Source organism: Fukomys damarensis, unplaced genomic scaffold (assembly GCF_012274545.1).
Source record: "Fukomys damarensis isolate Sample0158 unplaced genomic scaffold, DMR_v1.0_HiC HiC_scaffold_32, whole genome shotgun sequence".
In the NCBI taxonomy this organism is placed as follows: domain Eukaryota; kingdom Metazoa; phylum Chordata; class Mammalia; order Rodentia; family Bathyergidae; genus Fukomys; species Fukomys damarensis.
In genome coordinates, this window is record NW_022900944.1 from 9,622,904 (window position 1) to 9,648,290 (window position 25,387).

At 50.9% G+C, this 25,387-nt stretch overlaps 1 protein-coding gene across 7 annotated transcripts; it reads right to left on the reverse strand.

Annotated features, from left to right (window-relative positions):
- Window positions 1-7,415: 7,415 nt before the first annotated feature.
- Window positions 7,416-24,966, reverse strand: Cetp (cholesteryl ester transfer protein). 7 transcript variants are annotated; one of them, XM_010638921.2, is made up of 15 exons: window positions 24,681-24,966; window positions 23,772-23,886; window positions 21,568-21,702; window positions 21,410-21,480; window positions 21,130-21,217; window positions 20,166-20,235; window positions 19,992-20,052; window positions 18,118-18,209; window positions 16,888-17,067; window positions 12,919-13,086; window positions 9,686-9,753; window positions 9,184-9,217; window positions 8,688-8,760; window positions 7,675-7,760; window positions 7,416-7,510 (listed from the first exon to the last, which is right to left on the reverse strand). In XM_010638921.2, exons 1-15 carry the CDS (start codon window positions 24,796-24,798, stop codon window positions 7,436-7,438), a joined length of 1,434 nt encoding a protein of 477 aa, XP_010637223.1. In that variant the 5' UTR covers window positions 24,799-24,966; the 3' UTR covers window positions 7,416-7,435. The 7 variants fall into 7 exon arrangements, with proteins under 7 accessions (XP_010637223.1, XP_033613780.1, XP_033613778.1 ...); XM_033757889.1 differs by lacking the exon at window positions 7,416-7,510 and having other exon boundaries at window positions 7,682-7,760; window positions 8,688-8,786; XM_033757887.1 differs by lacking the exon at window positions 7,416-7,510 and having other exon boundaries at window positions 7,682-7,760; window positions 8,688-8,828.
- Between the last annotated feature and the right edge of the window lie 421 nt (window positions 24,967-25,387).

The following is a 25,387-nucleotide window of genomic DNA, read 5'->3' on the forward strand; positions in this document are numbered from 1 at the left end:
TAGCGGGGACCCCCTCTGTGGACAGAAACTGAGTAGACGGCGCACCTGCACGGCAGGGGGCCGAGTGGCCGGAAGCCCAGGCCGCTCAGACCCCATCCGCGCCTCTTTAGAGCCTCTTCAGTCTCCGAAAGACTGGAGGGAAGGGAGGAGACGCCGCACAGGAGGGGAACTGGGGTCCCGCCCAGCGTGGCTCCAGGATAGGAGGCAGGGAGGAGAGAATAGCAGTAATTAGTCGCAGCTGAGCCCTGGTCCTGCTGACCCGGGATAAACACCGTCCACACCTACTTCTCATCTAATCCTCAGAGAAACCCTAAAGCAGATGCCAGCGTATTTCCATCCCTCCGCAGAGGCCCAGAGTGGAGAGGAAGAGGAGGAAAGAAGAGGGCAGGGAGAGGGATATGGAGGGAGGGCACGGGAGAGGGCAGGAAGGAAGTATAGGATCTGGGACAGCCCAACTACCGGGTGGCACTTGCCCACAACCTCCCTGCCTTTTGTGCTTGGCCAGGGACAGTGTTCCCTCCTCCTGCAGGGAACCAACAGCTTTGTCTGCTAGGAAGGCTGTCTCCAGCCTCTGGGTGACATCTACCTCTGGGGCACCACCACAGCATCAGATGTCCCTCCTTTGTCTTCCCTCTGGCCAAGTGGCTCGAAGGTCCTGAGCCTCAGTTGTGCCGTCTAAGACCCAGAGTAGTCATGAGAATGTGGTGACCTAGAATTGAAGTTCATGCAGTCTGTGCCTACAGCCCACAAACCACCCTTACATTTTTGTACCCTTTTGCAGGTCCTACATTCCTGTGAAGCTCAGACCTCCTTGCTCCCAGGACCCACCTAGCTATGTAGAAATTGCCTGGCAGCTAGGACTGGGGTGGGCACAGATTTTGCAACCGATTACTTGTAACAACTCCAGTCCCACTGTTCCCAGCTGTGAAGCCACAGGTAAATGCTTTTTGGCCTCCATTTCCCCATCTGTAGGGTGGGGTATTCCCTTCTGACCCTGGCCACTGTGGGACAAGGAATACAATGGATGAGAACGTAGCTGTCAGCCATACGAATGGGAGGGCTGGTAATGTTGCAATGTCAGGATTCAGCTCATGTTCCCTGAGATCCTAGGGTCTGATTGGCCCAGGAAAAGTCCCAACAAAGCTGGCCTGCTTCCTGCACAGGCAGGGTGGGCCAAGAGACTGTAAAGACCTAAAGTCTCACTTCCACTCCGAGGAGCGTGAACAGCCGAAAGGGCCTTCATGACGCTGAGTCCTATAGCCCAACGATGGCTCCAGATGCAAGACCCAAGGCCTTGCTTCTGGGAGCCTTGAACAGCCCAAAGGGCCTCCAAGATACTGGGACCTATAGCTCAGCGATGCTCTGGGAGCTCAATGAGCAGCGAGAGTCACCCAGGAAGGAACACACCAGGCTTGTTGGTAAATAGACCTTTATTAGTCTGGCCAGAGGACAATCTCAGAACTGAGCAGCTCAGAGAGGCCCAGCACAGGGGTTAGCACAGTTTTTTAAAGGCAAGGGAAGAGGATTGCAAGCACAGCAAGTGGGCCAGGGGTCAGGGGGTCCGTTTTCTGCCATCTTTCTAAAGAAGTCAGCTATAGGGTGCACCTGGTCTTTCATCTCCAGACTCAGGCTGTTCTGTTCTAAGGAGGCCTTGAGTCACTACCTTGTTTACCTGTACCAGGCTTCCACACACTCTGTTTTAATCTTATCTTGGAGCTGGGTAGAAAGAAATGTGTGCTGCTATATGCTGGCTAACTAGGGGTTACATAGCGGTTAGGGTCCCACAAGACACAGCCAAATAACTACAAACCAGAGGGACAAATGCAGACCAATTTTAGATGCCTTGAATACTGGGCATCCCCATGAGGTGGGCAGGACAAAGGTTACTCTACTATTAGCTGGATGAGGAAATGAGGTTCGGATAAATCAAGTGAGTTGCTGAAGGTCACAAAGCAGTCAGGAGCTGCAGCACTGGGTCTTGATCCCAGTGCCCACTGTACCCTAGTGATACCAGGTGTGTCGAGAAGTGTTCTGGAAGAGCGACTTTCCCAAACTCTCCAGTGCTCAGCCGGGTTTGTGACCTGAGAATCCACCTTAGCTCTTTGTTCCTTTGGCTGAAGGCACACATGTATCTGTGGTGTAAATTAAATGGCCATCTGTTTCACAAAGTTTGGTCCCTGTGCATGAGAACTGACCCCAGGAGCCATGAGACCGCAGGAAGAGGTGGAAGATTTAGGATTGCACAGAGTGCAGTTTATTAAATTCCTTAGGGAAAGCAAGGCAGGCAGATCAGGTACCCCGAGGGAGGAAGAGGGATTCATATGTCCAATCTGAAAGGCCCATGGCCAGCTAGAACATACCTGGTCTTTCTTAAAAACTACTAGCATGTTTTTAAAAAAACACTACTAACCTGTTTAAAAACAAACCAGGTGACAGTGGCCAGCACAAAACGCTCAGGTTAATGACTCATTGGGAAGCATCCCAGGCTTACTTGGTGGCACTGTGGCTCCCAGGGACAGTGCCTCCAAGTGCTTCCTCTTTACCTGAGCCTGGTCCCAACCCCAGTCACTTGTCCTGCCAGGCCCAGAAGCCCAGGTGGCAGGATGTGCGACATAGGGCCCATCCTTGGAAAGCCCCTGTTTGTTCCTTGGGAGAAACAGCAGTACAGGCTTCTCCTGGGAACAGACTCTAACTGGGTCAGGCCAGCACCTCACCTGGGCCAGGAGGACTTCCTGGTCTTTTGAAGGGGGCCTAGCCCAGAGCTTCTGGGCTTGCATGGCAGGAACAGGATGTGAGACGGGGGTCTTGCAGGTTGGTCCTGCTCTGGCAATCTCTGCCTGATGGGACTCCCCAGCACCTTCTGTTTCTTGCTCTCCTGGCCTGGTACAGTGACATATAAGTGCCAACCCAGCTCATACCTGGGACAGTGAAGGGAGCTGGGGGAGACACCACCCTTTCCTTCTGGAGCAGGGATGATCCCCAGGGTATTAAGGGGCTTGCAAGGGTGACACTCTCAGTGGCCTTTCTGTGTGCCTCTAATGATGGTGAAAGTTTCTGTTCAGGGAAGGAGTTGCTAGGGTTGCCAAGTTCTCCTGCTGTTGTTCTTATGACATCAAGGGAGGTCTTGGGCCTCCACAGCTCCTCAAGAGAGTGATCTTGGATGGAATGTGGCTTCTAACAATGTCACCACCTTAAAATTTGGAGGCCTGGGGTTCCCACACTGGACTGGGGATTGGTGATCTCTTTCTGCCAGGAACCCTTTATGAGTCACCTGCCCACACCCGCAGTCCTCCTGGTTGGCCTCCTGAGTCAGACCCTTGCTCTGGGCTCTGAGGGAAGAAGAAAAACAGGCCTAAGAGGCCCTTGCAGTGGGCATGGAGGCATTGGAAGGAACCTAGCTCAGAGGGTGATGCCCGCCCCTCCAATCTTTTAAACCTGAAGGACTATCCCACTACCAAGTGCTACCTTAGCCCTTTCCTCCCAGCTCTTTCAATAAAGGCCAGACTCCCTTTGCCACCTTACTGGTGTGGACCCTGCCTCCTGGGCTGGCCTCACCTCTCCACTTTTCCTTTCTTGCCTCTTTGCTATGCCAACATCCTTGATTTCTTGAATCTGTCATGACTTCTTCTACCCCAGGGATTTTGCACATGCCAGCATCTTATGTGTCTTAGTCTGTTCCCTGCTGCTATAATAGGATACCTGAGACTGGGAAATTTATAAAGGAAAGTTTACAAGCCAAAAGGTAAGCTCATGAAAGGAACGAAACACATGGGGCAGCCTTGTTTTATAACAACCTGCTCTCACAGTAATAACCCAGTCTCAAGAGGTTGGAACTCACTTTGGTGAAAATTAACCCAGTCCCTGGATAAAGTCATTAATACCTCTTAATGACCTAATCGTCTCTCAAAGACACCACCACAGTGGCAGTCAAACTTCAACGTAAGTTTTTTTGGTGGGGGGTGCAAACCTATTCAGCTCATAGCACCATACTTTTCTTCGCCCAACCTGGCTAGAGTGGTGAGAGGGATTTTCTCCATACACCTGGAGAAAACAGAGCCTGGTACTCCCACAACTGAGATGGTACGAAGAGTCCCTTTGGTGCTGTAGCCTGGGCTGGGGAGGGAAGGAAGGCTGGAGCGTAAAAAAGTGGGCTGGGAATGTGCTCATGGGACGCTTCTCTCCCGCATTAAAGCCACATTGATTTGCCTTCCTGAGGCTGCATCTTCCTCTTCTCTTACTAGAAACCAGAACTCTGTGAATCCCTCACTTTCCCTGCCCTCCTCTACCCCAGCCTCACTTTCTGACCAGTGCTAAAACCCCCTGGGGCAGACAATGAGTCATATCCTTGCTTCTGGCTCCTGCAAGAAGCTGGTCAGATTTTTAATCTTTGGCAAGTTGAAATCCAGTTTTTCTAGCACTATTTATTAAAGAGGCTATCTTCTTCCAGTGAGAGTATTTAGCTTCTTTGTCAAAGATGAGGTGGTTGAGTATATCTGGAGTTGTTTCTATACCTTCTAATCTGTTCCACTGGTCCACAGGTCTGTTTCTTTGTCAGTACCATGCTGTTTGTATCACAGTAGCTTTGCATCATAGTTTCAACTTGGGGATTGTAATACACCCTACCTTGTCTTTATAGACCTATATCTCTCACCATGCACAAAAATAAAATTAAAATGGATTAAAAGTATAAATGTTAAAACAGAAACACTAAACTGGCCTGAAGAGAGGTTAGGTAGAACTCTTGAAGCCATTGGTGTAGGAAAAGATTTATGAACAAAACCTCAATTGCCCATGAACTAGCGCAAACAATCAACAAGTGGGATGTCTTCTTATTAAAAACCTTCTGCATAGCAAGAGAAATGACTAACAGTGTGAAGAGACAGCCCACAATGTGGGAAAAATTTTTCACCAGTTCTTCCTCAAAGGTCTACTATCTAGAATATATCAAGAACTTAAAAAAAATCAGACCTCCCAAATTTAAAGACCCAATCCAAAAATGGGCATCTGAAATGAACAGACATTTCTCAGACGAAGAAATAGAAATAGCAAATAAACTTATGAAAAAATGTTCAACATCGCTGGTCATTCAAGAGATGCAAATGAAAACAACACTGAGATTCCACCTCACCCCAGAAAGAATGGCCGCTATCAATAAATCAGCCGACAACAAATGCTGGTGGGGCCGTGGGGAAAGAGGACACTGCTCCACTGTTGGTGAGATTGTAGACTGGTACAGCCACTGTGGAAATCAGTATGGAGATAACTCAAACAACTAGGATTGGAGGTCCCATGTGACCCAGCTATTTCCCTGCTGGGTATCTTCCCCAAAGAATTAAAAGAATCATACCACAGCGATACATGTGCACCCATGTTCATAGCAGCACAGTTTGTAATAGCTAAAACTTGGAAGCAATCCAACTGCCCATCAATGGGAGACTGGATAAAGAAAAAAAATTTTTTTAATAAAATGAAGTACTATTCAGCCATAAAGAATGAGAAACTAGACACATTTATAGCTAAATGGATGCATATTGAGGTTATAATCTTAAGTGAAATAAATAGGACATATATATGTTAATACTGAATAGTTTCTCTAGTGTGAGAAACTGAAAGTGTAAATAAGGACTAAAAGGTGTAATAGATAATGTGAAATAGGAAGAAAAGGTGCAAAGGGGAAGTGGGAGGGGTAGGGGAAAAGAAAGAAGGGAATGGAATTAATATGAGAAGAAGAAAAAATGGAAACAAAGTCTTTGTAGATAGGGAGGGGCAGAGGGGTTGAAGGGAGGGCGGGGGGATGGGGAAAAATAAGAACCAAGATGGAAATTATGTAAAGGTGCACATTTCCAATGATGAACATCATTACATTGTATACCTTAAATGTACCAATAAAAATAATTTTTAAAAAAGCTAGTCAGAGGAGGAAATCTTTAATAATGGCAGGGCAGAGGGTAGAAAGGACTCAGTGCTGTGGGGCAGGGCAGAGGCAGGGTCTGAGAGACGCTCCCTGCTGACCACCTGCATCTGGGACCCTGGAGAGAATGTAAAATTATCTGAGGTGTCTGACTGATGAGCGAAGTGCATTGCTGAGTAGGGGCCTAAGCAAATGGGTCGTGTTCCTGGACCCACACTGCTGTCCCCTCTGTCTCTAGCGTCCTTTGTCACGTGGTCACGAGTAAACTCCTGCCCAGTCTTTGGGATGTGGCCAAGGGTCCCCTCCTCCACTGGCCACTGGAAGGGGGTAAGAGGGTGTGTCTATGTGTTCCCAGCCAGACTGTGGAAGATGCCATTGCTCAAGATGACTTCCCTCCTGAGCCAGGAAGTGAGCTCCCCCACCCTACCCAGCCAATCAAGACTTTGGGTACTGGGGGAAGTGATGGGTGCATCAGGGAGGAAACCAGGTGGGATGCAGGGTCCCCTAGGTGCCCCCTGATGATACTGCTATGTGTGGGTTTTGCCCTGGGATCCAAGCCTGGCTGCAGCCTTCTGCCTGCCACGCTTGTGAGATGCTCCAGGTCCCAACAAACCTTCCCTCTTTCAGTTTGCCCTATGGCTGGATTCTGTTGTTTGTTCCAGAAAACCCTGATGGACACATCATCTTCGTCTCAGCCACATGGTGTCTCACAGAGCCTCAGGCCTGCTGGGTTAAGGATGGTGCACATGTGTAGCTGCTTGGTGAACTTAAAGAGTTGCCGCTGGGTGTGGTGGCACATGCCTGTAATCCTAGCATTCTGGGAGGCTGAGGCAGGAGGATTGCAAGTTCAAGCCCAGCCTGGGCACTTAATGAGACCCTATTCAAGAAGAGCCTGGGTTCAATCCTCAATCCTGAGCGGGGGCAGGGGGGGGAGCTGCTAGTAGAGGATGTGTAGGTGATTGGCACAGAATCCCAGAGACGCTCATCTTGATCTAGCCTGGAAGGGTGAGGGGCGCTGGAGGGCTTTGAGGAGGGGCCACCTGCCAGAGAATGGGCTCATTGCAGGTGGCTCTGGTGTAAGAAGGACAGGAGTCTGGCTGAGAGTGTGAATTAGAGATAGTTTGGAAGGTACTCAGGGGCCAGCCAGGCAGAGCCTTGAATCCCGAGGTGAGCAGTTTAGACTTTTCCTCCAGGCTCTGAGGAGCCTGCAGAGGTTGACAGCAGCTATGGAAGGGCTGAAAAGGGGTGGACAGCCAGGGCTGGACTTGCCATACTCACCCAGCAGGAGGGCAGAATGGGCAAGACCTGTCCTTTCCCTGCCCTGTCCCATTTCCCCCCATTTACAGAAGTACTCTACCTCCTAGAACCTGGATACAGCATTTTAATGTCAGTGCCCTTTAGGTCAGGGAGAAATTGGGAGGCAGTTTCCACTCCCTATGGCACCCTGACTCCACTGTGATGGAGGGAGATGCCAGAGTTCTCGTGAGCCTTCCAGTCTGAGCTCCATCTCAGCCTCTGGGGCTCCTAGTTCAAGCTCTGGAGGAAGTCCACCAGCAGATGTTCCGGGAAGCCAAAGTCCATCTGCAGCAGCAGAGAGCCCTGCGAGGGGTGGGGGTGAGAGGAGCAGGCTGGGCTGGCTCCCAGGGCACCAGGAGACAGCTGGGGAAGCCCCCCGCATGTGTCTCCAACAGCCACCATTCATGAGAGAATGCTGCCTAAGGCTCTCGCCCAGGAGTCCAGGCTGATGGCAACTTTGTACTCACATCCTGAGGGATGATCTCAGGGTTGATGATGTCAAAGAAGTGTAGGCCTTTGCTGTTCATGAGAATTGTGAGTGCAACCTGGAGCCCTAGGGCAGGGGAAGCAGTTTGTCAGCTCTTCTCAGGGAGCAGGGCCAGTCCAGTGCTATGACACCCTGGGCAGTGGGAGATGGTGGGACCAAGGTTCTTTGCCACATGGTTCACAGTAAGCTTCCTGCTTGGAAGGATGCTCGGGGAACAGCTGTCTCTCCCCAGACCCTGGTGGTCACTCCTCCCCGACGGCGCTTCTCCCAATGCTCTTTGCAACCACACAGAGCAGTCTCCCCAAACACCGGTTTAATCACCTCTGCAGTCTTAATGCCATGCTACAGATGGGAAAACTGAAGCTGGGAGAGCCCAAAACACTCACCCAGGATGATTCCTGCTTCTATAGAAATGCCAAAGCCACACGAACATGAACATACTCAAAACGCATGCCTGACCAGCTCAATATACCCAGTAGGGAAGGGAAAAAAGGCTTTCAGGAGGACTCTGCCCAAAATGCCTCTGGCACACCCTAGCCATGGGGTGTGAAGTTCCACCATTAGAATGGCTGCATATGGACAAATATCCAACAGTATCAGGGGTCAAAGGGAATTTGAGGATCGTTAGGTTGGACCCTCTCATTCTATAGGGAAAAAAACCTGAGGCTCAGGGCTGGGCTACAAGCAGGTCTCAATCTTCCAGCTGGTGGTCATTAGGAGACCTGAGCCCTTAAAGTGGGTTGGGGCTACAGTGGAGTGGCAGAGGTGATACTGTCAAGGTAAACCAGCATCAGAGGGCTGTGCATTGGTGTTCATTGCACCAGCAAAGAGCTGGGCCTTGAGGGAAGGGACCCAGGACCCATTGGTATTGGTGGCTGAGGGGTCAGAGGCACTTGGGGACCTGCCTGCGAGGAGCCTCTACACTGGGCAACTCGAAAGGGGGAGAAGGTGAAGTCAGCTCCATTCCTACCCACTGCCCAAGCCCACACTTACGAGACATGACCTCAGGAATACCCACAGAGGTGATCATCAACTTCAGGAAGCTCCGGACAGCCTTGCTGCTGCTCTGCCAATCAGAGGCCCACGGTGACCCTCAGGGCAGACAGCCACACAGCCTGGGTGAACATTCACCCCCTTGCCATGAAAAAGTAATCATGACCTATCCCTCTCCTCCTGTCCCCCAGACAGTGGCTCTCCTGAATGATCCCTCCAGACCCTAGGGAGGGCTAGGGTTCTTATGCCATTCACAGAGATCCAGGGAGAGGAAAGGCGGCCAGTACTCTTCTGCTCCCCCAGTCATACCACTATGACCCCATTTCTGTGACACAAGGGCTCTCCTGACAGACATAGTGGGGAGAAGAGTCACAAGAGACATGGAAGGACCATCTGATTTAATTTCTTTTGGTCCCATTGCCTGATTTCCTTTAAGGCCTTCTCCTTTCTTAAGGCATGAAGCCCAACAGGTCTTATTTCTCCCAAGACTACCTACCTCAGACTCATTGGAAGCAGTCTTTGGTGTAATCCTGAAAGAGAAGAGAGGTGAGAATTTGGCCCTTTCTTAAGGATATCTGGGACTGGTTCTCAGTGTTTCTGATGAATCCTTTTATGTTTCATGTTCCCAGTGGGGGGAAATAACAGTGAAACATAATACAATTTTTTTCTCTTCAAATTCCTGTTCTTTGAGTTTTTCTAGGTAATAGTTATGAATTTCATGCAAAAATTTAAATTTGCAACCTTTGGCATAAATGGTTAACACCTTGAAAGGAGAAGCATTTTGAAGCCTCTGGAGTTTGGTCATTCCAGCTACAAGGCCTTGGCCCACTTCCTCCTACTTTAGCCTCAAGGACAGGGTCTTCTCTTCCTGTAGCCAGACAACAAGTCCTGGAAGGAAGGTGCCACATCTCCCCACCACAACCAAGCCCTGTGCCTGACTCCAGGGCCCCAGGAGAGGTTTGCATAGCTGACCTCCCACCCCTCTGTACAGCACATACTGGAAATCCAGGAGGCTTAAGAAGAGCTTTTTCTGGGAATAGGAGGCCTGGATGGTAGTGATGATATCCTGGGGAGAGAAACCAGAATCACTGTGAGCCAGGGGTCTCCTGGAGCTGAGGGCAACCCTCCCTGCCCAGGGCTCTCAAATGCACTGAACATTCAGAGAGGTGTGAGGAGGAGTGGATCCCAGGGAATCTTGGGATCTGGCTGAGCTATTTGTCTTCCGAAAACTGGGAGAAAGTGGGGGGTGTGACTCAGTTGCAAAACACTTGCCTAACATGTTAGAGGCCCCAAGTTCCATCCCAGTATCGAAATACAAATATATATGTTCATGTGCTCGCACGCGCACACACGCACGCACACACACACACACACACACACACACACACACACACAGAAGGAAAATAAGGAAATTCCCCAGCACCAGTAAATTTGGGCTTAGGGCTTGAGAAATCATGTGAACACTTCCTCTCCAGGTTTTTGACCTACCCATGTTGCCAGTCTCAATGGAGCCAGATTGTGGGCATGGCTCACGTCCCCTGCCTCCAAAAGGAAGCCACCACACAAGCAAGGAGAAGCTTCCTGTACTGGCAACTGGATTTATCTGCATTTCCACATTCCAGAGACCAAATACACTAGATTGCTGCTTCTCTGGGTGTGGCCTTAAACCAGCGGCTACAGCATCAGCCAAGAGGAGGTTGTTGGAAATGCAGATGCAATGGTCCTACCCCAGACCTACAAACAAGACTCTGTGGCTACCCAGGAATTTGTGCTTTGACAGCTTGCCTGGGTGACGTTGACCCCCATGACACCAGCTAGCCTTCAAATATCCTCTGCACACTGAGTTCAATTTCAGATGCACTTGCCTTGACCACATATTTTTTATTTTTACTTTTTGGTACTGGGAATTGAACTCAGGACCTTGTGTTTGTGAGGCAGGCAGCGGCACCACTGAGCTAAATCCCCAGCCTACACGTATTTTTATTTCTTAGCCCTGGGTACAAATAGAGGAACATAGTCTTTGTTTGGCTAGCTAGTTACTATTTATCCTGACTATGCGATCAGGAATTGTATGGCCTGGGCCCAAAATAAGAACTGAACAGATTTTGCTGAAAATCAACAACTAAGTGTATCTACTGGGGGTGCAGAAACCACAGACTTCGGTATTAATGTAACATATGACCTTGAATGTCACATCGTGTCCTGCTGGTTCTGGCGCTCCCTCTGTTCAAGTGGAGAGGTGTGTACTCTGTCCAGGGCTCATTTTAATATCTGCAGTGCGGCCATCCTGCACAGCCCCGACCTGTCATCTCCCACCCCTGCTGTGGCTTCCACTTCTTCTTTTTGGCCTGACATCCTCACAGAAGTGGTGTCAACACAGCCTAATCTGCAACTGCATCAGCCCCAAACAACCACACTGGGATTGCCCCATCCCTGGCCCTGTTTACATCTAAAGTCAGCCCAGACACCTGGCCCAGGCTATCTTCCTGCTCTGGGAGATGTGGCCAAAACTCCTCAACAAACTGTCCTGGGGCACACAAGTTCCTAAAGACCACTGACTGTTGTATACATCCAAGTTCATGAGCAAGAAGGAAAGTCTTCAGGAGCCCAGACACTGGAGAAGTCAGGGAGACATGAAACAGGACATTGGGGAGGAGAGGCTTTGATAGTTGTTTGTTGCAGTCTGACAAACATTCTTTGCTTGACTTCAGTCTGATGCCAGAACCTGGCTAGGACCATCATGCATTTCCCTATAAAATCCAGTTTCAGTAAGAACCCTGCTACCTCGGTTTAGCAAGAATCCCCATCCCCAATGTCCAGTCACCTCATATGTGATCAGTTTCCTCATTTTCCACCATACCTCAGGTGATGTGTGGTTATCCTGGCCCATCTTCAGCTAGAATCTTGTTGGGTTGTTTTATCTAGCATCTTCACCCCTGCCAGGTTTCCTCTTAGTATTTTTCCATCCACTAACACCCTGTCTTCCTCTGCTCTTTGACTGTGGACGGATCCCACTCACTCACCCTGCACTCAGAGTTGAGCCTGGTGGCTTCCACCTCCCCACCCCCACTTCCCACTGCAAGCCCCATTGTAGCAGCCCCATCTTTAGGGCCATGGTCCCAAATAAACAAAGCCTGGCTAAGATTTAACAAGTGTCACCGAAGTTTTTCTTTCACAAGTACTTTGAACTTTTTAGATCCTTAAATAATAAGCAGTAAGTAAATAAAATAGGGCAAACTTTTTAAGTTTTTCAAAAGGCTAAATACATGTGCTCTTCTGGACCAAATTTTGGTGCAGACAAAGGAGATCAGTGAAAAAACTTGTGAGACTTCACCAAGCCTGGAGTTTGGGTGCCTGTGGTTTACCAGTGTGACTCTCTTAGGACCCACAGAGTGTGGTTCTGGGAGATGGTAATTATGGGGTCAATCAGGGGAGATGCATGTGGAAACCTCTGTCCTATTTCTGTAGCTATTATTCAGGTCTGAAATTATTCTAAAATTAAAAGTTTATAAAAATAATAATCACCAAAGGAAATGCACCCCATTTTCCCCAGTGGGGAGCTCTGGGCAAGGGGATTATCAGGATCTGGAGTTTACCACAATGTGCCTGCATTATTTTGGTCTTTAGTTTTTGATGTATTAAGAAATATTGAAGATAAATATACAGAAGGGCATTAGGAATCACATTGATCCTTAATTCTTTATTTACAGCTACAAAATCAAACAAACTATTTGTTTCTTTTGTTCTTTGTCGTTGTTCATTGGTTTTTTAGTCTGTTGACAAAACCTGGCTATTTGAATGACAGGCTTTGTGTAGTACATTATTCTTGCTTTGTGTGAATATTTGTATGTGGAGAATGTCAGTGTGCTTGGTCGTAGGGTCACCCTGTCCTATCCGGGGTGATCATCAACATGTCCCGCATGTACATACAATATCCTAATGTTCTAAAATCCACAGCATCTGAATTTGGAAAGCTATGTGACCCTAATATCTATGGATGGAGGGTTTTGGACTTGTGTGACAAACACTTGTGTCCCACCACTCAGCTGAAGAAAGAAAACATTACTAAGCCCATCAACACTTTCTGTGTACCACGAACCATGTATAAAACAGCCAGTCACAGCAGAGAGGGTAAGAAGAATCTGGAGGTGTCAGAGGCCTCCAAATCCGTTTCAGTGGGCCTATCTGCAGCTGAGTCCCCTGCTCCCAGCCTCCCCCGTATCCACCTCACCTCTTCAAAACTGTGAGCCACTGAATGCCGCCCATCTGGGTGTGGGAAGAGGAATTTCACCATCACAGAAGAACTGACCACGACGCCCTTATTTTGACAGGAGATCCTGGGCCTCGTGAGGCAATGGACGGTTACTTGGGCCTGGCTGAGAGGGAAGCTGCTGAAAAGCTGTAGAAGACAGGGGTCCCGGGGCCAGGATATAGGCCCATCAGCACAGCTGCAGCCACTGCCCTCAGAGATGGGAGGGCTGAGGAAAGGGGAAGCAGCTTGGGGTAGCGGCTGGGGCCAGGCTGGGATTGGAGGCCCTGAGCCCTAGGCTGTACTGTGTCTCTAATTTGCCAGTGACTTGGAAAATTGGGACTCTCACTCTCTCTGGACCTCAGTTTTCTTGTCTGTGTTGTATTGGAGCTACCTCTGCTCTGTCTGACTTTACTTAGCCTTCTGTGCCTCACCTTCTTTCTCTGTAAAATGGGACAGAATCATACCTAGCTCATAGGATTGCTGAGAGGTTGAACAGGATAATCCATGTGCAGAGCTAAGAACAGGCCCTGCTACATGGGAACCCTCCAACAGATGTGACTGTGCCTTATAACAATGTCCGTAGGGACCTCACAAGGCTGAAGCCTTGGGCCAGGCAAGGGACACAGCAGAGGGCCAAACAGATGTTTCTCTACCTGCAAAGCTCATTATCAGAGAATTCCAGAACTAAAGGCAAAATTGCAACTGAGGAGTATTTAAAAGGAGAAATAGACCCAGCTTTGGTGTAGAACCCACAAAGGGTAGAAGGAGAGTTCTTTCCTGAGGATGAGGAGGAATTGATGGGAAAGGGTGAGGAAAACCCTCCAAGCAGAAAGAAAAGCCTGGCAAGGGTGAAGTGAAAGGAGCAGGGCCAGTGCAAGGACAGGCAGGCAGTGGGCAGGGCCATGAGTATGGTCCGAGGTCAGCTGGGCAGAGCATCAGGTCTGCAGCCTGTGGGGCGGGGCTCCAGGGAGCTCTCCTCACAAACCGTGGGACCAATGGGTGCATTCCAACAAGAGGTTTTAATAATATGTAGCTGAGGTCAAAAGAAAGAAAGGGACAATCCCAGGTTCTCGACATGAAAAGCAAATTGAAAGCCACAGCTGTAAGCAAGACAGCCCTGAGAGATGAGAAGGATGTGGCTTCAGACCACGCTGCCCTGGGTTTGATGCTTGCACATTAAATGTAGTGACTATCAGAAGTGGAAATAAGACATTTCCCCCTCAGGAAAAGGGATGAAGGGTGTACATGAAAAACCTAAATGAGGATGCATCTAGATTAGTGAATGATGCAACTTTTGCATTCCTAGCAGAAATAAATGCAGAACTGTCCTCTTAGTAAATTTAGGTAATCCAGACAGCAGTCTGTCCACAGAAAAGCCAAATTCCACTAAAGACTAGCTTGCAAATAGACGAAAATGACAAGCAATAGAAGGGAGTCATCCACCATGAGAGCTAACTAGAACTACAACAAATAAGAGCTAAGTACCCCTGAGAACTAGCCATGATGGAATAATTTGGGAGAAACTACAAAGTAACTATTTTTTAAAATAATGATTAAAGAAGTAGAGCCCTAATACAATGACAGTATCGGGGTGGGGAGAGAAGAGCTAGATTTGACAAGGAACTAAATGAACTTTGAAATAGATGTTATTGGTAGTCAAATGAAAAATTCAGGGGATGAGTGAGCAGATAAGATATAAGATATAAAAAGAATCGACAAACTGAAAGAGATACAATGGACCCTCAAGTTACAACTGGCCTGACATACAAACCACTTGGGTTAGTTAGGTTAGTGGAAGATTCATCTGCCTCTTGTTATCCATAGCGTGTACCCAGGGAAACATTCAGATATCAGCTGAATTGACTTATGAGCAATCTGAGTTACAACCAGCCCTTGGGAACCAATTAAGTTCATAAGCCAAGGGTCCGCTGTATTTGCAGAAAATAGCTAGAATTTTGCATAGTGATATGAAGACATGAAAAATAGAACAACTAACTGTAGACATAGGAGATGGCATGAGGAGGTCCTAGAAATCCAAAGAGGTAAGAAGAGAGGAAACAGAAGAGAGGTAATAGCTGAGGAGATAGCCCTTAAATTTTCAGAGCTGATGAAAGACATCAACCCTTACACTAAACAGTTGTGCCGGGTGCAGACAACTAGACTGAGAAACAGACAAGGGCCAGACACTGCAGGATACTGGGTACTACACCAGAGAACTTTGCCTCTATCCATAGACTCTGATCCTATACCCCTGATGAGTTTTAACCTGGCAAATGAGCCGTCAGTTTTGTTTCTTGAAAAGATTGCTCTGGCTGCCATGACAAACAGGGATGTCGGGAAGTGGGGAGATCCACGATAGATTTCCACCAGAGACAGTGGTAGCTGGGCCTGGGGGTGAAGGCAGAGACAGAGATAAGTGGACGCCTCTAGAGTAGTGAGGACGCAGAGGTCAAGGGCATAACACTGGAGTTGCACGCCTGGAAGAAGACAGAGGCACACACGGGGCTGGGAGGGCTGAGAAGGGTAGATCGAAAGTTCAGAAGGGAAGCAGGCATCCTGCTAGGACCAGGAGGAAAACCACAGGGAGAGACAGGAGTGGGGGAGGGGGAGGGCTGGGAGCAGGAAGTGGAAGGGGAGGTACTGTTGGGGGTACCGCCCAGCTCTCTGGCCAGCAGGTGGTGTCAGTTCCTAAATTTGTGGAGAGGGAGGTCGTGAGAAGATGCAGGAGGGCAGCTGGAGACTTGAGGGTGGTGAGAAAGACCGAAGATGTTGGTGCAGAGATTGAGAATGAGCTGCCCAGAGGCTCAGGGTTTGCCCAGAAAGGGCAAGGCCCTTTGAGCTCAGGGACCACGGGCTCTTGGTGGAACCTTGCACCGAAGAGCAGGATCATGGGCATCACTGCCTCCAGCCAGAGCAGGCAGGGCTGTGATTCCCAAGGAGCCGACTTGAGGTTGGCTCTGGGGTCAGGAGTTGCCTGCAGTACATCCTATGGCTGGGCCCTGCTGAACCTTGCGGTGATCACATAGTCTTTGGAGCTGTCATAGCTGGCACAGCCCCGCCCTGCCAGTTCCTAAGTTCCCTGAATGAGCACGAAACAGGGTCTCATCAGTGCCTTGTGTCAGGGTGGTTGTGAGTGCTGAGGGGACTGATGCTTGGGGAGCGGGAGCTCAGCAGGAGAAGGGCCGTGGTGCAGTGATGTCCCTGCTGCTAGGATGGGCTGTGTGTGGGGCTCCTGCAAGAGCAGGATGAGGATGCACAGGGTAAACCCTGATCAGCAGGGCGGTTACCTCCATGAAGGTTTCCTGACTGATGTTCAAGGCCTGGGTGTGCAGTGCTGCCTCAAACAGACAGAAGGTGAACAGGTCATCTTCAGGGCACTGCAAGCCCCCACCCAATCCCAACCCCCTAGACAAGATCTGAGGTGTTCTGGGCAGGGTGTGAGGCAGGGAACCTCTGATCTCGCTGGAGGCCTGGCTTCTGCTCCCTGCTCTGCCATGCCAGGCCGTGTGACCATGAACTAGAAACCACCTAAGCATTTATGGTTCTGCAAAGGAGGAAGAGTGCAGGCTCTGGAGCCCCTCTTCTAAGCTGTGTGATCTTGAGCAAAGTTACCTACTCTTTCTGAGCTTGGCTGTGGTTTTGTTTTCTGAAAAATGGAGATGCAGTAGTACCTACCCCAACCGGCTAAGTACAGCAAAGATAAATGCAGTACAAATATTAACAGCAGCTTGCATTTATTTCAGTTACTGTGTTCCAAGCTGCATCTACACTTCATCTGCCTATCTATCTATGATCAGCTATATCTCTCAGCCAGCACACAGTGGCCAGTAGATGTCAGGCTGTAGTAAAGAGGCTCCTGTGCTCACCACCCTCAGTTTCCTCCATGGTCCCACACGTGTGCACACACACCATGTGCATACACGCACCACCCAGCAGCCCGCCCCTCACCTTGAACTTGTCCCCCGTCAGGTTGAGTGTGAGGCGGCCATCCTGGAAGGCAGCCTTGGCCAGGGAGTCCAGAACTTGCTCAGAGAACCAGAAGTAGAGCATGCGGGAGTCCCCCAGCAGTGAGGGTGAAAAGGCGGGCAGTATGAGGTCCTCTGAGACGTTTTTGTAGATGAAACAACCCTGCAGGAAGCCAGGACACTGGCTGCCCTCCCCTGATGAGCTCAGGGGCCAGCTTCAAGGAGATGACAAGGACCCCTGGAAAGCTTCTAGCTCAGAAGATAGATTGGAAACTGGGGAAGAGCTGCCCTCAGTTTCCTCCCAGCTGGGCCTTCGTGCACTGAGATAGATAGGTCCCCAGCACGGGTCCTATGAGGCATACCAGAAAGATGTTGTCCCCACCCTCACAGGCTGACATTCCAGCAAACGTGACAGGCCAAGCGGCCGGTGACCCAGGGCCTCTGTGTTTCCACCTGGTCCTGCTGGCTACCGGCCCTGCACCTTCAGTCCCAGGCAGCCAAAGTCAAGAAGGCAAATCACAGCCCAATTCCCTCCCCTCCAACATTAGGGAGCCTGAGGCTTATGAAGGGGCTTCATGAGCACCCAGAGAGACCTGCAATGTTCCTTTTCCTCACTTTTCTGGGCACAGGCTCCATCACAGAGATGGGTGGCAGTCCCTACAGTCTGTTCTCCTCTCAGAGTTTGGATTCTCCATTTCTTGGCTCATGGCTGCCTGGAAGAAATTCCTCAGTGCCCCCTGCAGCTTGGGGCAACCACATGAGCCCAGGCAGACCAGGGATGTGAGCAGGGTTGGGTCAGCTGCACAATACACAGCCTGCGAGCCTGACACCACAGAGCCTCCAAACCCACCCTGTACCGTACACAGGGCTCCAGGTGCAGGCTGTTTTGCAAGGGAAACAAATACCTATGGCTTTAAGGCGCTCTTCTGGTGGGTCTCTGTGTTCTAAGTAGCGCCATCCAGAGCTTTCATCAGATCCCCCAAAGAAGCTTTGGCTCACCCAAAGACTGCTATGGAGGATTACGGGAGCTGAAGAAGGAGCTGATGCTTGGCTGGACCCTCAGAAAGGGCCAGGAAATGCTCTGCAGAGGTCTGGCAAGGGGACACTTGGCTTCCATGGAGTCAAAGCTGGGGGCAGGTGGCCAGGGCACAGATAAGGACCTAGCCCGAGAAGCACCCAGGGAGGCCCTGCCCCATCTTCCCACCGAACCCACCTTGTGATGGGACTCCAGGTAGGTGGCTGTGATGATGGGCAATCCCGTCAGGGAGATGTCCACCCCGATGTCCCCATCAGAGAGGATGCTGGCTGTGGGAGGGGAGGGTTGTGGTGGAGCCTCTCTACACTTGGTGGCCCAGCCTGCAGCCCCAGGGCTCTGCTTTGTAAGATGGGTCCTGGTCCTGGAGCGCAGGATGCACTTTGCATTATGTTCTCCTCAGCTTCTGGCTGGCTGGGTGGCTCCACCATGCCAGGGCCCTTGTGGAAGACTGGTTCTGAGTCAGAGGTCCAGAGCAGTCCTAGCTTCCTCACCTCCAATGACTGTCTTCCTTGGGGCCATGTATTTATGCCATCAGTTGTGTAAAAGTGGGTGAGCAAATGTAAAAGTGGGTGAGCAAGGGGAGCAATTCTAATAATCAGTTTTCTCAGACTCAACTACTTAGTTGGTCCTGAGTTCTAGAATCCAGGGCTGGGGCCATCAAAAATTTTCTATAAAGGACCAGACAGAAAGAACAACAGGCTCTGAGGGCTCTTGGTCCATGACTTAGCTCTACTTCTGCTATACAAAAGCAGCTGCCATACAGTGCAAGGAGTGTGTACGGCTGTGTTCCAATAAAACTTTATTTACAAAAGCAGACAGCAGCACACATGTGGTCCTGGTATAGACCAGTGTGAAGGGCTGGAGAGCAGCATGGGAGTATAGGGCCCTGCTCCTTCCTCTTCCCTCAAGCCTACAACAGAGTCATAACCTTGGGAAACCCCGAGTCCCCTGGTGACCCCAAGAGACAAGCAAGGGCAGTGAGGAGGAGCGGAGTGTATGCTACCCAAGAAAACAGAGCTGTCCTGCCCTTTCTGCACTGCTCCTCTGCCTGGGCCTTGAGCCTGGAGGCCTGTCGTGGCCTTGGTGCTGCCTGGGGTCTCCCCTCCCATTATTCCTACCCACGTCTTCACTGCCCACATTGCCTGTTTGCTGAGCACCTACTATGTGCCAGGGGATCAAGACCAAACACATGCTCTCAGCCTAGCAAGAGAAGTCCCAGTGTACAGTTGCTGCTTGGGAATGGTTAGAGGACCTGGATTCGTATTCCTCTCCACTTCTGGGCTGGAGTGTCCTTTCAGCCCCATAAATTCATTTTCTCATAAGTAAAATGGGGGAAGCAGTGCCTTCTTCCCTGGGTCATCACAAGGATGCCAGGTCAGGTGAGAACAGTGTTTGGTAGGTAGCAGGTTCTGTTAGTTTTGTGGGGCAGGACAGCACAGCCCACTCCTCCCGGGACCTTCTCTGGTCTTCTGCTCCTCCTAGGGATGTTCCCATTGGACAGATGGCAAAGCTGAGTCCTGAACTGTCCCTTCTCTGCCGCACAGCCTCGTGAGAGCCCCCTCAGCCCCAGGCCAATGGGAAAGTGGGAGAGGCTCTGGGAGGAAGGGATTCCTCTCTCTATCTTATGCCGCCCGTCTTCTTCTGAGCTTCCACTGGCATTTGTGGCTGCTTACATTGTAGTTGATGTTAGGTTTGGTGCTAGGGGGATTGGGATGCTGATAATTCTAGTTATGAAAGAGGGCTGGTGATGCCTCAGGCACTGTCTTGTGCTTCTGACATACTTTTTTTTTTTTCCCACTCACTTGTCAGAGCTGCCCTGTGGGGCAGGTGCTATCACTCCACTTTTGTCTGTAAAGAACCTTGAGTTCAGAGAGGTTGAGTGACTTGTCCCAGGTCACACACCTTCCAGAGGGAAGTGACTTGCCATGGCCTGACTATAATTCATCAAGTGTCAGAAACAGACAAGGGGCAATGGGGGCATGACTGTCCCAAAACTCCACAGTGATGTGGGCAGCTTTCTGGGTACTCAGAAGTAGCCAGACTGAACTCACCAGCCCTCGACTGGACAAAGTCAGCCATGCCGTTGGAGATGACACTGATCTCTTTGCAGACCTGGAGAGGACAGGAAAGGTGCCTCACCAGGCAGGAAGGGAGGCCAGAGAAGAGGCCGGGTACTGCTGCCCTCTGGGCTCTGGACCACAGGTGTGTCTGCTGGCCTTGCTCACCTGTCCCTTCAGGACCAGCTGTAGGGTGAAGGAGATGAAGTTTGTGAACAGCCGCTTGATCCACCCGGGCCTGACGTGAGCAAGCACTGGACTGAGCCTCTAACCCATCCTGGGCATCCGGCCCACTCAGGACCCCGCCAGCTTCAGAACCCTCAGAAGCTCAGGAGAAAGGAATTGTCCCTCTGCACAGCTGAGAACAACAAGCCTCAGAGAAAGTCCCGGGCCCGGGCATGTCCACACCCCTCGAGCTTTCCCTCGAGGGTCTGGTTCTTGTTCTGTTCACATCTGCATGCAAAACCCAGGTTCATACATGCAGCTGCCTGCTCCGGGGCAGAGACAGGGCTCCTGCACCCTAAGTTTGCCACTGGTGCTGTGACTGAAGTCTCCCTGAGCCTCAGTTTCCTCCTCTGTGCAGTGGGGCTCTTCACAGCTCTGTGACAGAGGGGCTGCCCCAGACCAAAAGCCTCCCCCAGGAGGTAGGAGCTCAGGTCCTGGGATCAGAAGAGCTGCGGTTCCAATCCTGCTCCCACCTCTAGAGGCAAACTGAGTATCTATGAGTAGATAGTTTTTTCTTCCTTCCTAACCTCTCTCTGCACACCTTGCTTTACCCATATGGGAAAAATAACAGAGTCCACCTCCTAGCATCGGGTTGTATGAGGATTAAATCAATTAGCTCATGCAAAGATCTTAGAAGAGTGTACATGCTCAGAAACTATTACTTATTGTTATCTTTTTTCCCCCAGTATTGAGGATCTAACTCAGGACCTTGCACTTGTGAGGCAGGCATGGCAACACTGAGCTAAATCCCCCACCCTACTTTTAACTGTCTTCCCAGTCACTGAGTGTGCGCTGATGGAGACGGGCTGTGAATGACCGCTGGAGGCCCTGGTCCGCTCAGGCCTGGCTGCCCACAGGCGTGCCCTGAGGGGGGTGACCCTGGAGGGGCCGCGGGCCCACTACTTACTCATGCTCCCCGTGGAGATTCAGGAGCAGCTTGTGGAAGGACAGGTGGCAGTCGAGGGCATCGGTCCGCACTCTGCCAGAGTCACAGACTGTAGAGAGACCCCAACACCACATCAGGGCATCCCGGGCCACCAGGGAGGACTCATGGGCTGCCCAGGCCAGGCAGGGGCATAGCCCACTCTGGGCTCCCACCTCAGAACACCTTGTCTACATATCTTCCCTCCCTGCAGAGGCCAAGCCTCAGGCCAGCCTTCCCCACCCCAGAGGGAGCTGACACGTACTCAGCTGCGTGTTGATCTGGAGATCAATGGCAGAGTCGATCTCGAAGCCAACAGATTGATTAATGCTCAACCTGCAAAGAGCCAAGGACCTAGGACCCTCACTTTGCCCTGCAGCCCAGAGGGCCAGGGGCTGCAGGTCACCTGAAGGCAATGCTTACCCCCAGGCACTCATGTAGCCATAGTTCAGGGTCCCCTTGAAGATCACAGATACGTTTTGGATGGAGATATCAATGGACTTGGCTTCTGCCAGCTCCACCTGGCTGCTGGCAATGGTCAGGTGACTGATCTGGATGCTGGGAGAACAAATGGAATCGGGGAAGAGCATCCTGGGTGAGGGGTGACAGGGTCTTTGTGTCACCTGCCCCAGGAAAACCCTGTCTTGTCCTCCTGGATCTGAGTACACATAGGGAGTCACCTCCCCTGACATGTGTCATCCAGGACCCTCAACCAGTGAGTGAGTGACAGAATACCGTCCATACCCAAATCCACGGGAGCTGTGAGCACACTGCCTGACACAAAAGAGGGACTTTGCTGGGGCGATTCCTTAAAGACCTTGAGGCAGGTGGGGAGCCGATCCTGGATCCCCTGGGTGGATGCAAGAATGCTACAAAGTGGGAGAAGAAGGCAGGGAGGGGAGCTGGGAACACAAGACCCCGGGGCAGGCTGGCTGGAGATGGAGCCACGCAAGCCAAGGCCTGTGAGCACCTCCAGAGGCTATAGAGGAAAAGGCAAGGGAAGAGACTTCCCGTGTCAAGCTTTTAACCTTTTAAACTGTGAGGTAATAACTGTGTGTTGTTTGAAGTCACTAAACTTATGAGAATTTGTTATGGTAGCAAACAGGAAGTGAATACAGAGGGTTCTTGATAGAAAGAGGTGACCTGGGATGGGGGTTGAGTGGCTTGGCTCGGAAGGAAGCCTCAGCAGCCCTGAGGGGCCACACACAGTTCCTGCTTTAGTCCTCACTGCACCCTGAGCCATCACTATTGTTACTACTGTACCCACTGAGCAGGGACAGAACTGGTTCAGAGAATTCATGTGGCTTCCAAAGGCCTCTGAGTCACTGGGATTTGATCCTGGGTCTTCTCCACCCCAAAGCCTGTATTATAAACCACTGTGATGTACTGTGACCGGAAATTTGAAACCAAATCTTCCAAGCCAGGTGTGGTGGTGCACATATGTAATCCCACCACTTGGGAGGCTGAGGCAGGAGGATTGCCAAGATCTTGAGGCCATCCTGGGTTACATAGTGAGTTCAAAGCCAGTCTGAACTATATAATGAGTCCCTGTCCCCACCCTCCAAGAAAGAATCCAAGTCTTCCTGCTTTCCCTTCTCCTATTCTTTTCTATTCCTTTGAGAGAAAATAGTATAAAGAATGCTCACCGTACCCTTCATCTAGCTTCAACTGGAATCAGTGTGAATCAAGGGCTGTCACACATTACTCCCCCCATCAGTTTTGAACAATCATTACATTTGAATGAGATCTATTCTCAGATAGCCTGGTCTAAGGAATTATTGGTGGCTTATTAGATGCAATATCTCTGTTAACAACTCCAAGGCACTTTTGCAATCCCCGACCTCTTGGGACATAGGTCCAGGCTGTTATTATCCTCATTTTACAGAATGAGAAACTGTACCTCTGGTCACACATAGCGCTCCGCCCCCCCGCCTCCCGATCCCCCAAACGCAGAAGCCTTTCTCACGGAAGGCAAAGCAGCATTCCAACACTGTGGCGCCCCCTAGTGGCCCTAGGACACACACATGGGCTCCGGCTGTAAGAGGACCAAGGAATCTTGGGAAAGCCTTTCACCTCTGTTCAGCTCCTTTTCCGGGTGGGGAAGGAGGAGGTTGGTTTTAAGACAAAAGTAAGGTCCCCAGACGGTGTCTGCCCCACCGTGGGTCCTCAGACACATATAACGATGGGAACCCAGGCTCCAGGGAGAACTAAGGTATGGGAGGCTGGTGGAGTTCCAGGAGCCCAGCTCTGTGCTCCAATCTGCCTGCCTGGCTGAGTGACCTCCATACAGTTTAACTTCTCTGAGCTCCTGTTTCCTGATGTGTTAAATGTGATCAAGATAAAATAAAGTATTGTCTGTAAAGGTGCCTGACTATTACATCAGTCCAAGTTGAGTCAGGAGACCCTTGGGCCAGGAGATCCCTATACCCTGCCTCGGTGTCCTCAGGTAAGACCCCTCTTCCTGGGGCTGTGGCCTGGGGCCCTTTCGAGGCCTGCTTCCTATAGGGGCTGTTGGGAAGGCGGATGGGGAGCCCTGAGTTCTCCCAGCTGCCCTTCTTGTGTGGGGCCAGGCAAGTCCCTGCCTGTTCCCAGCCCTTGGCCCCTCCGCACCCCCAAGGCTGACTTACTTGTGCAGACCATACTTGATGTGGCCAAGCAGCACCACGGCCTTCTCACCCTTGATGTCGGGGTAGCTGGCCCGCTGGAAGGCTGTCTGGATCACCTTGGCCGTCTCCTGGTTCACTAGAAGGGAGCCATGGCCAGGCTCAGCCGCTGGGGTGAGGCTCTCACGGGCCTCAGAGCTCAGGGTCAGACTGGGCCTCCCTCTGGTGCAGTTCACAGGGGACACTGTCCTGACCCTGGACCCCAGTAGGAGATCCTGCTCACAACTCTGTCTCTGGATCCTGATACACAAAAACCCCATGATCCTGGTCAAAATGGTAGCCCCTGAGCCCACTGCCTACTTCCCCCTGCCTCACACAGACCATGCTGTGCCCCCCCCCCTACAACTGAATCTATAGCCCTGGATCTCATTTGAGGCCATTCTATGTTAGAGATTGTAGCGTTTCGCCTCCCTATTCCCTGGTTGTCCTGGGTAAGAGGATGAACCCCAGAGAGTGCTGCAGAGCTGGCCTAGGTCACACAGCAGTGACAAAATCTCCATACCCTGGGCTAATGCTGACGTCTGCAACACCAAGTTCATACTGACGTCGTAACCTTTGACTGCAATCTGAACTCCTCGCCAGGCTCTCCTCTGAAGTCCAGATTGACTCTGGACCCAGGCAAACACAAAACACCACACTTGGCAGTCTGCTGCCCAGCAAGGACCCTCTTACCAAAGAACTTGACCTTGAGGGTGAGCTCAGAGAAGAGATGGGAGAACCGGGCTCAGCCCCTCTCGTGGCCAGATGACCCTCTGTCTGGGCTAAGGTATGGCGACTCTGCCCGAGGGCTGGCTTCTGACCAGGTGGTATCCTTTAGAAGAGGCTCTGCTGGACTGACAGAGGCCTGAACAGAGAGATGAATGCTGTACTTACACACCAGGAAGGCAGGTTTGGTGATACGGCACACAATGCCCACTGCAGACGGGGGGCTCGTGGAGCAGGCATGGACACTGTCCAGCAGGGCCAGGCTCAGGAGGGCAGCAGCAAGCATGGCTCTCAGGCAGCAGCAAGCGAGTGGCCCTGGCTGGGCAGCCAGGCTCAATATGTTTGTCTGCCCAGCCCCCCACAGGACATGAGGCCCTTCCGGGAAGCAGGGCCTTTCTGGCCCCAGGGATTCACTTCCTTCTGCTTGGCCCCTGTGCCTGCTCTTGGGTTCAGAGCTGGGCGCTGGACCAGAGTGTGTGTGTGTGTGTGTGTGTGCATGCGTGCGCACACACACACACACACACACACACACACACACTTTGCTTTGACCGTCCATGCGATGTTTGCCACCCTCATGTCTGGACAGTAGCACAATATTAGCTGGATTATCTCTAACACGTGTCCTTGAATTTGTTCTTTTTCTTCTTACCTAGATAAGTGTATCTAAGAATAAACTTTATCTCTCCTTGCTGTAAATGAGAGCCCAAATACAATGGCCTTGACATAAAAACTTTCCATTCTCCCAGATGCCCCTGCGGGGGGTGGGGTGGGGAACAGCCTCAGCTGGAGGCCTACAAGTACCTGCCAGTTACAGCCCAAACAAAAGGAAGGGAGCCCCAGGGGGTAGAGACCCAGTGCCAACCTTTTTTTGCTCT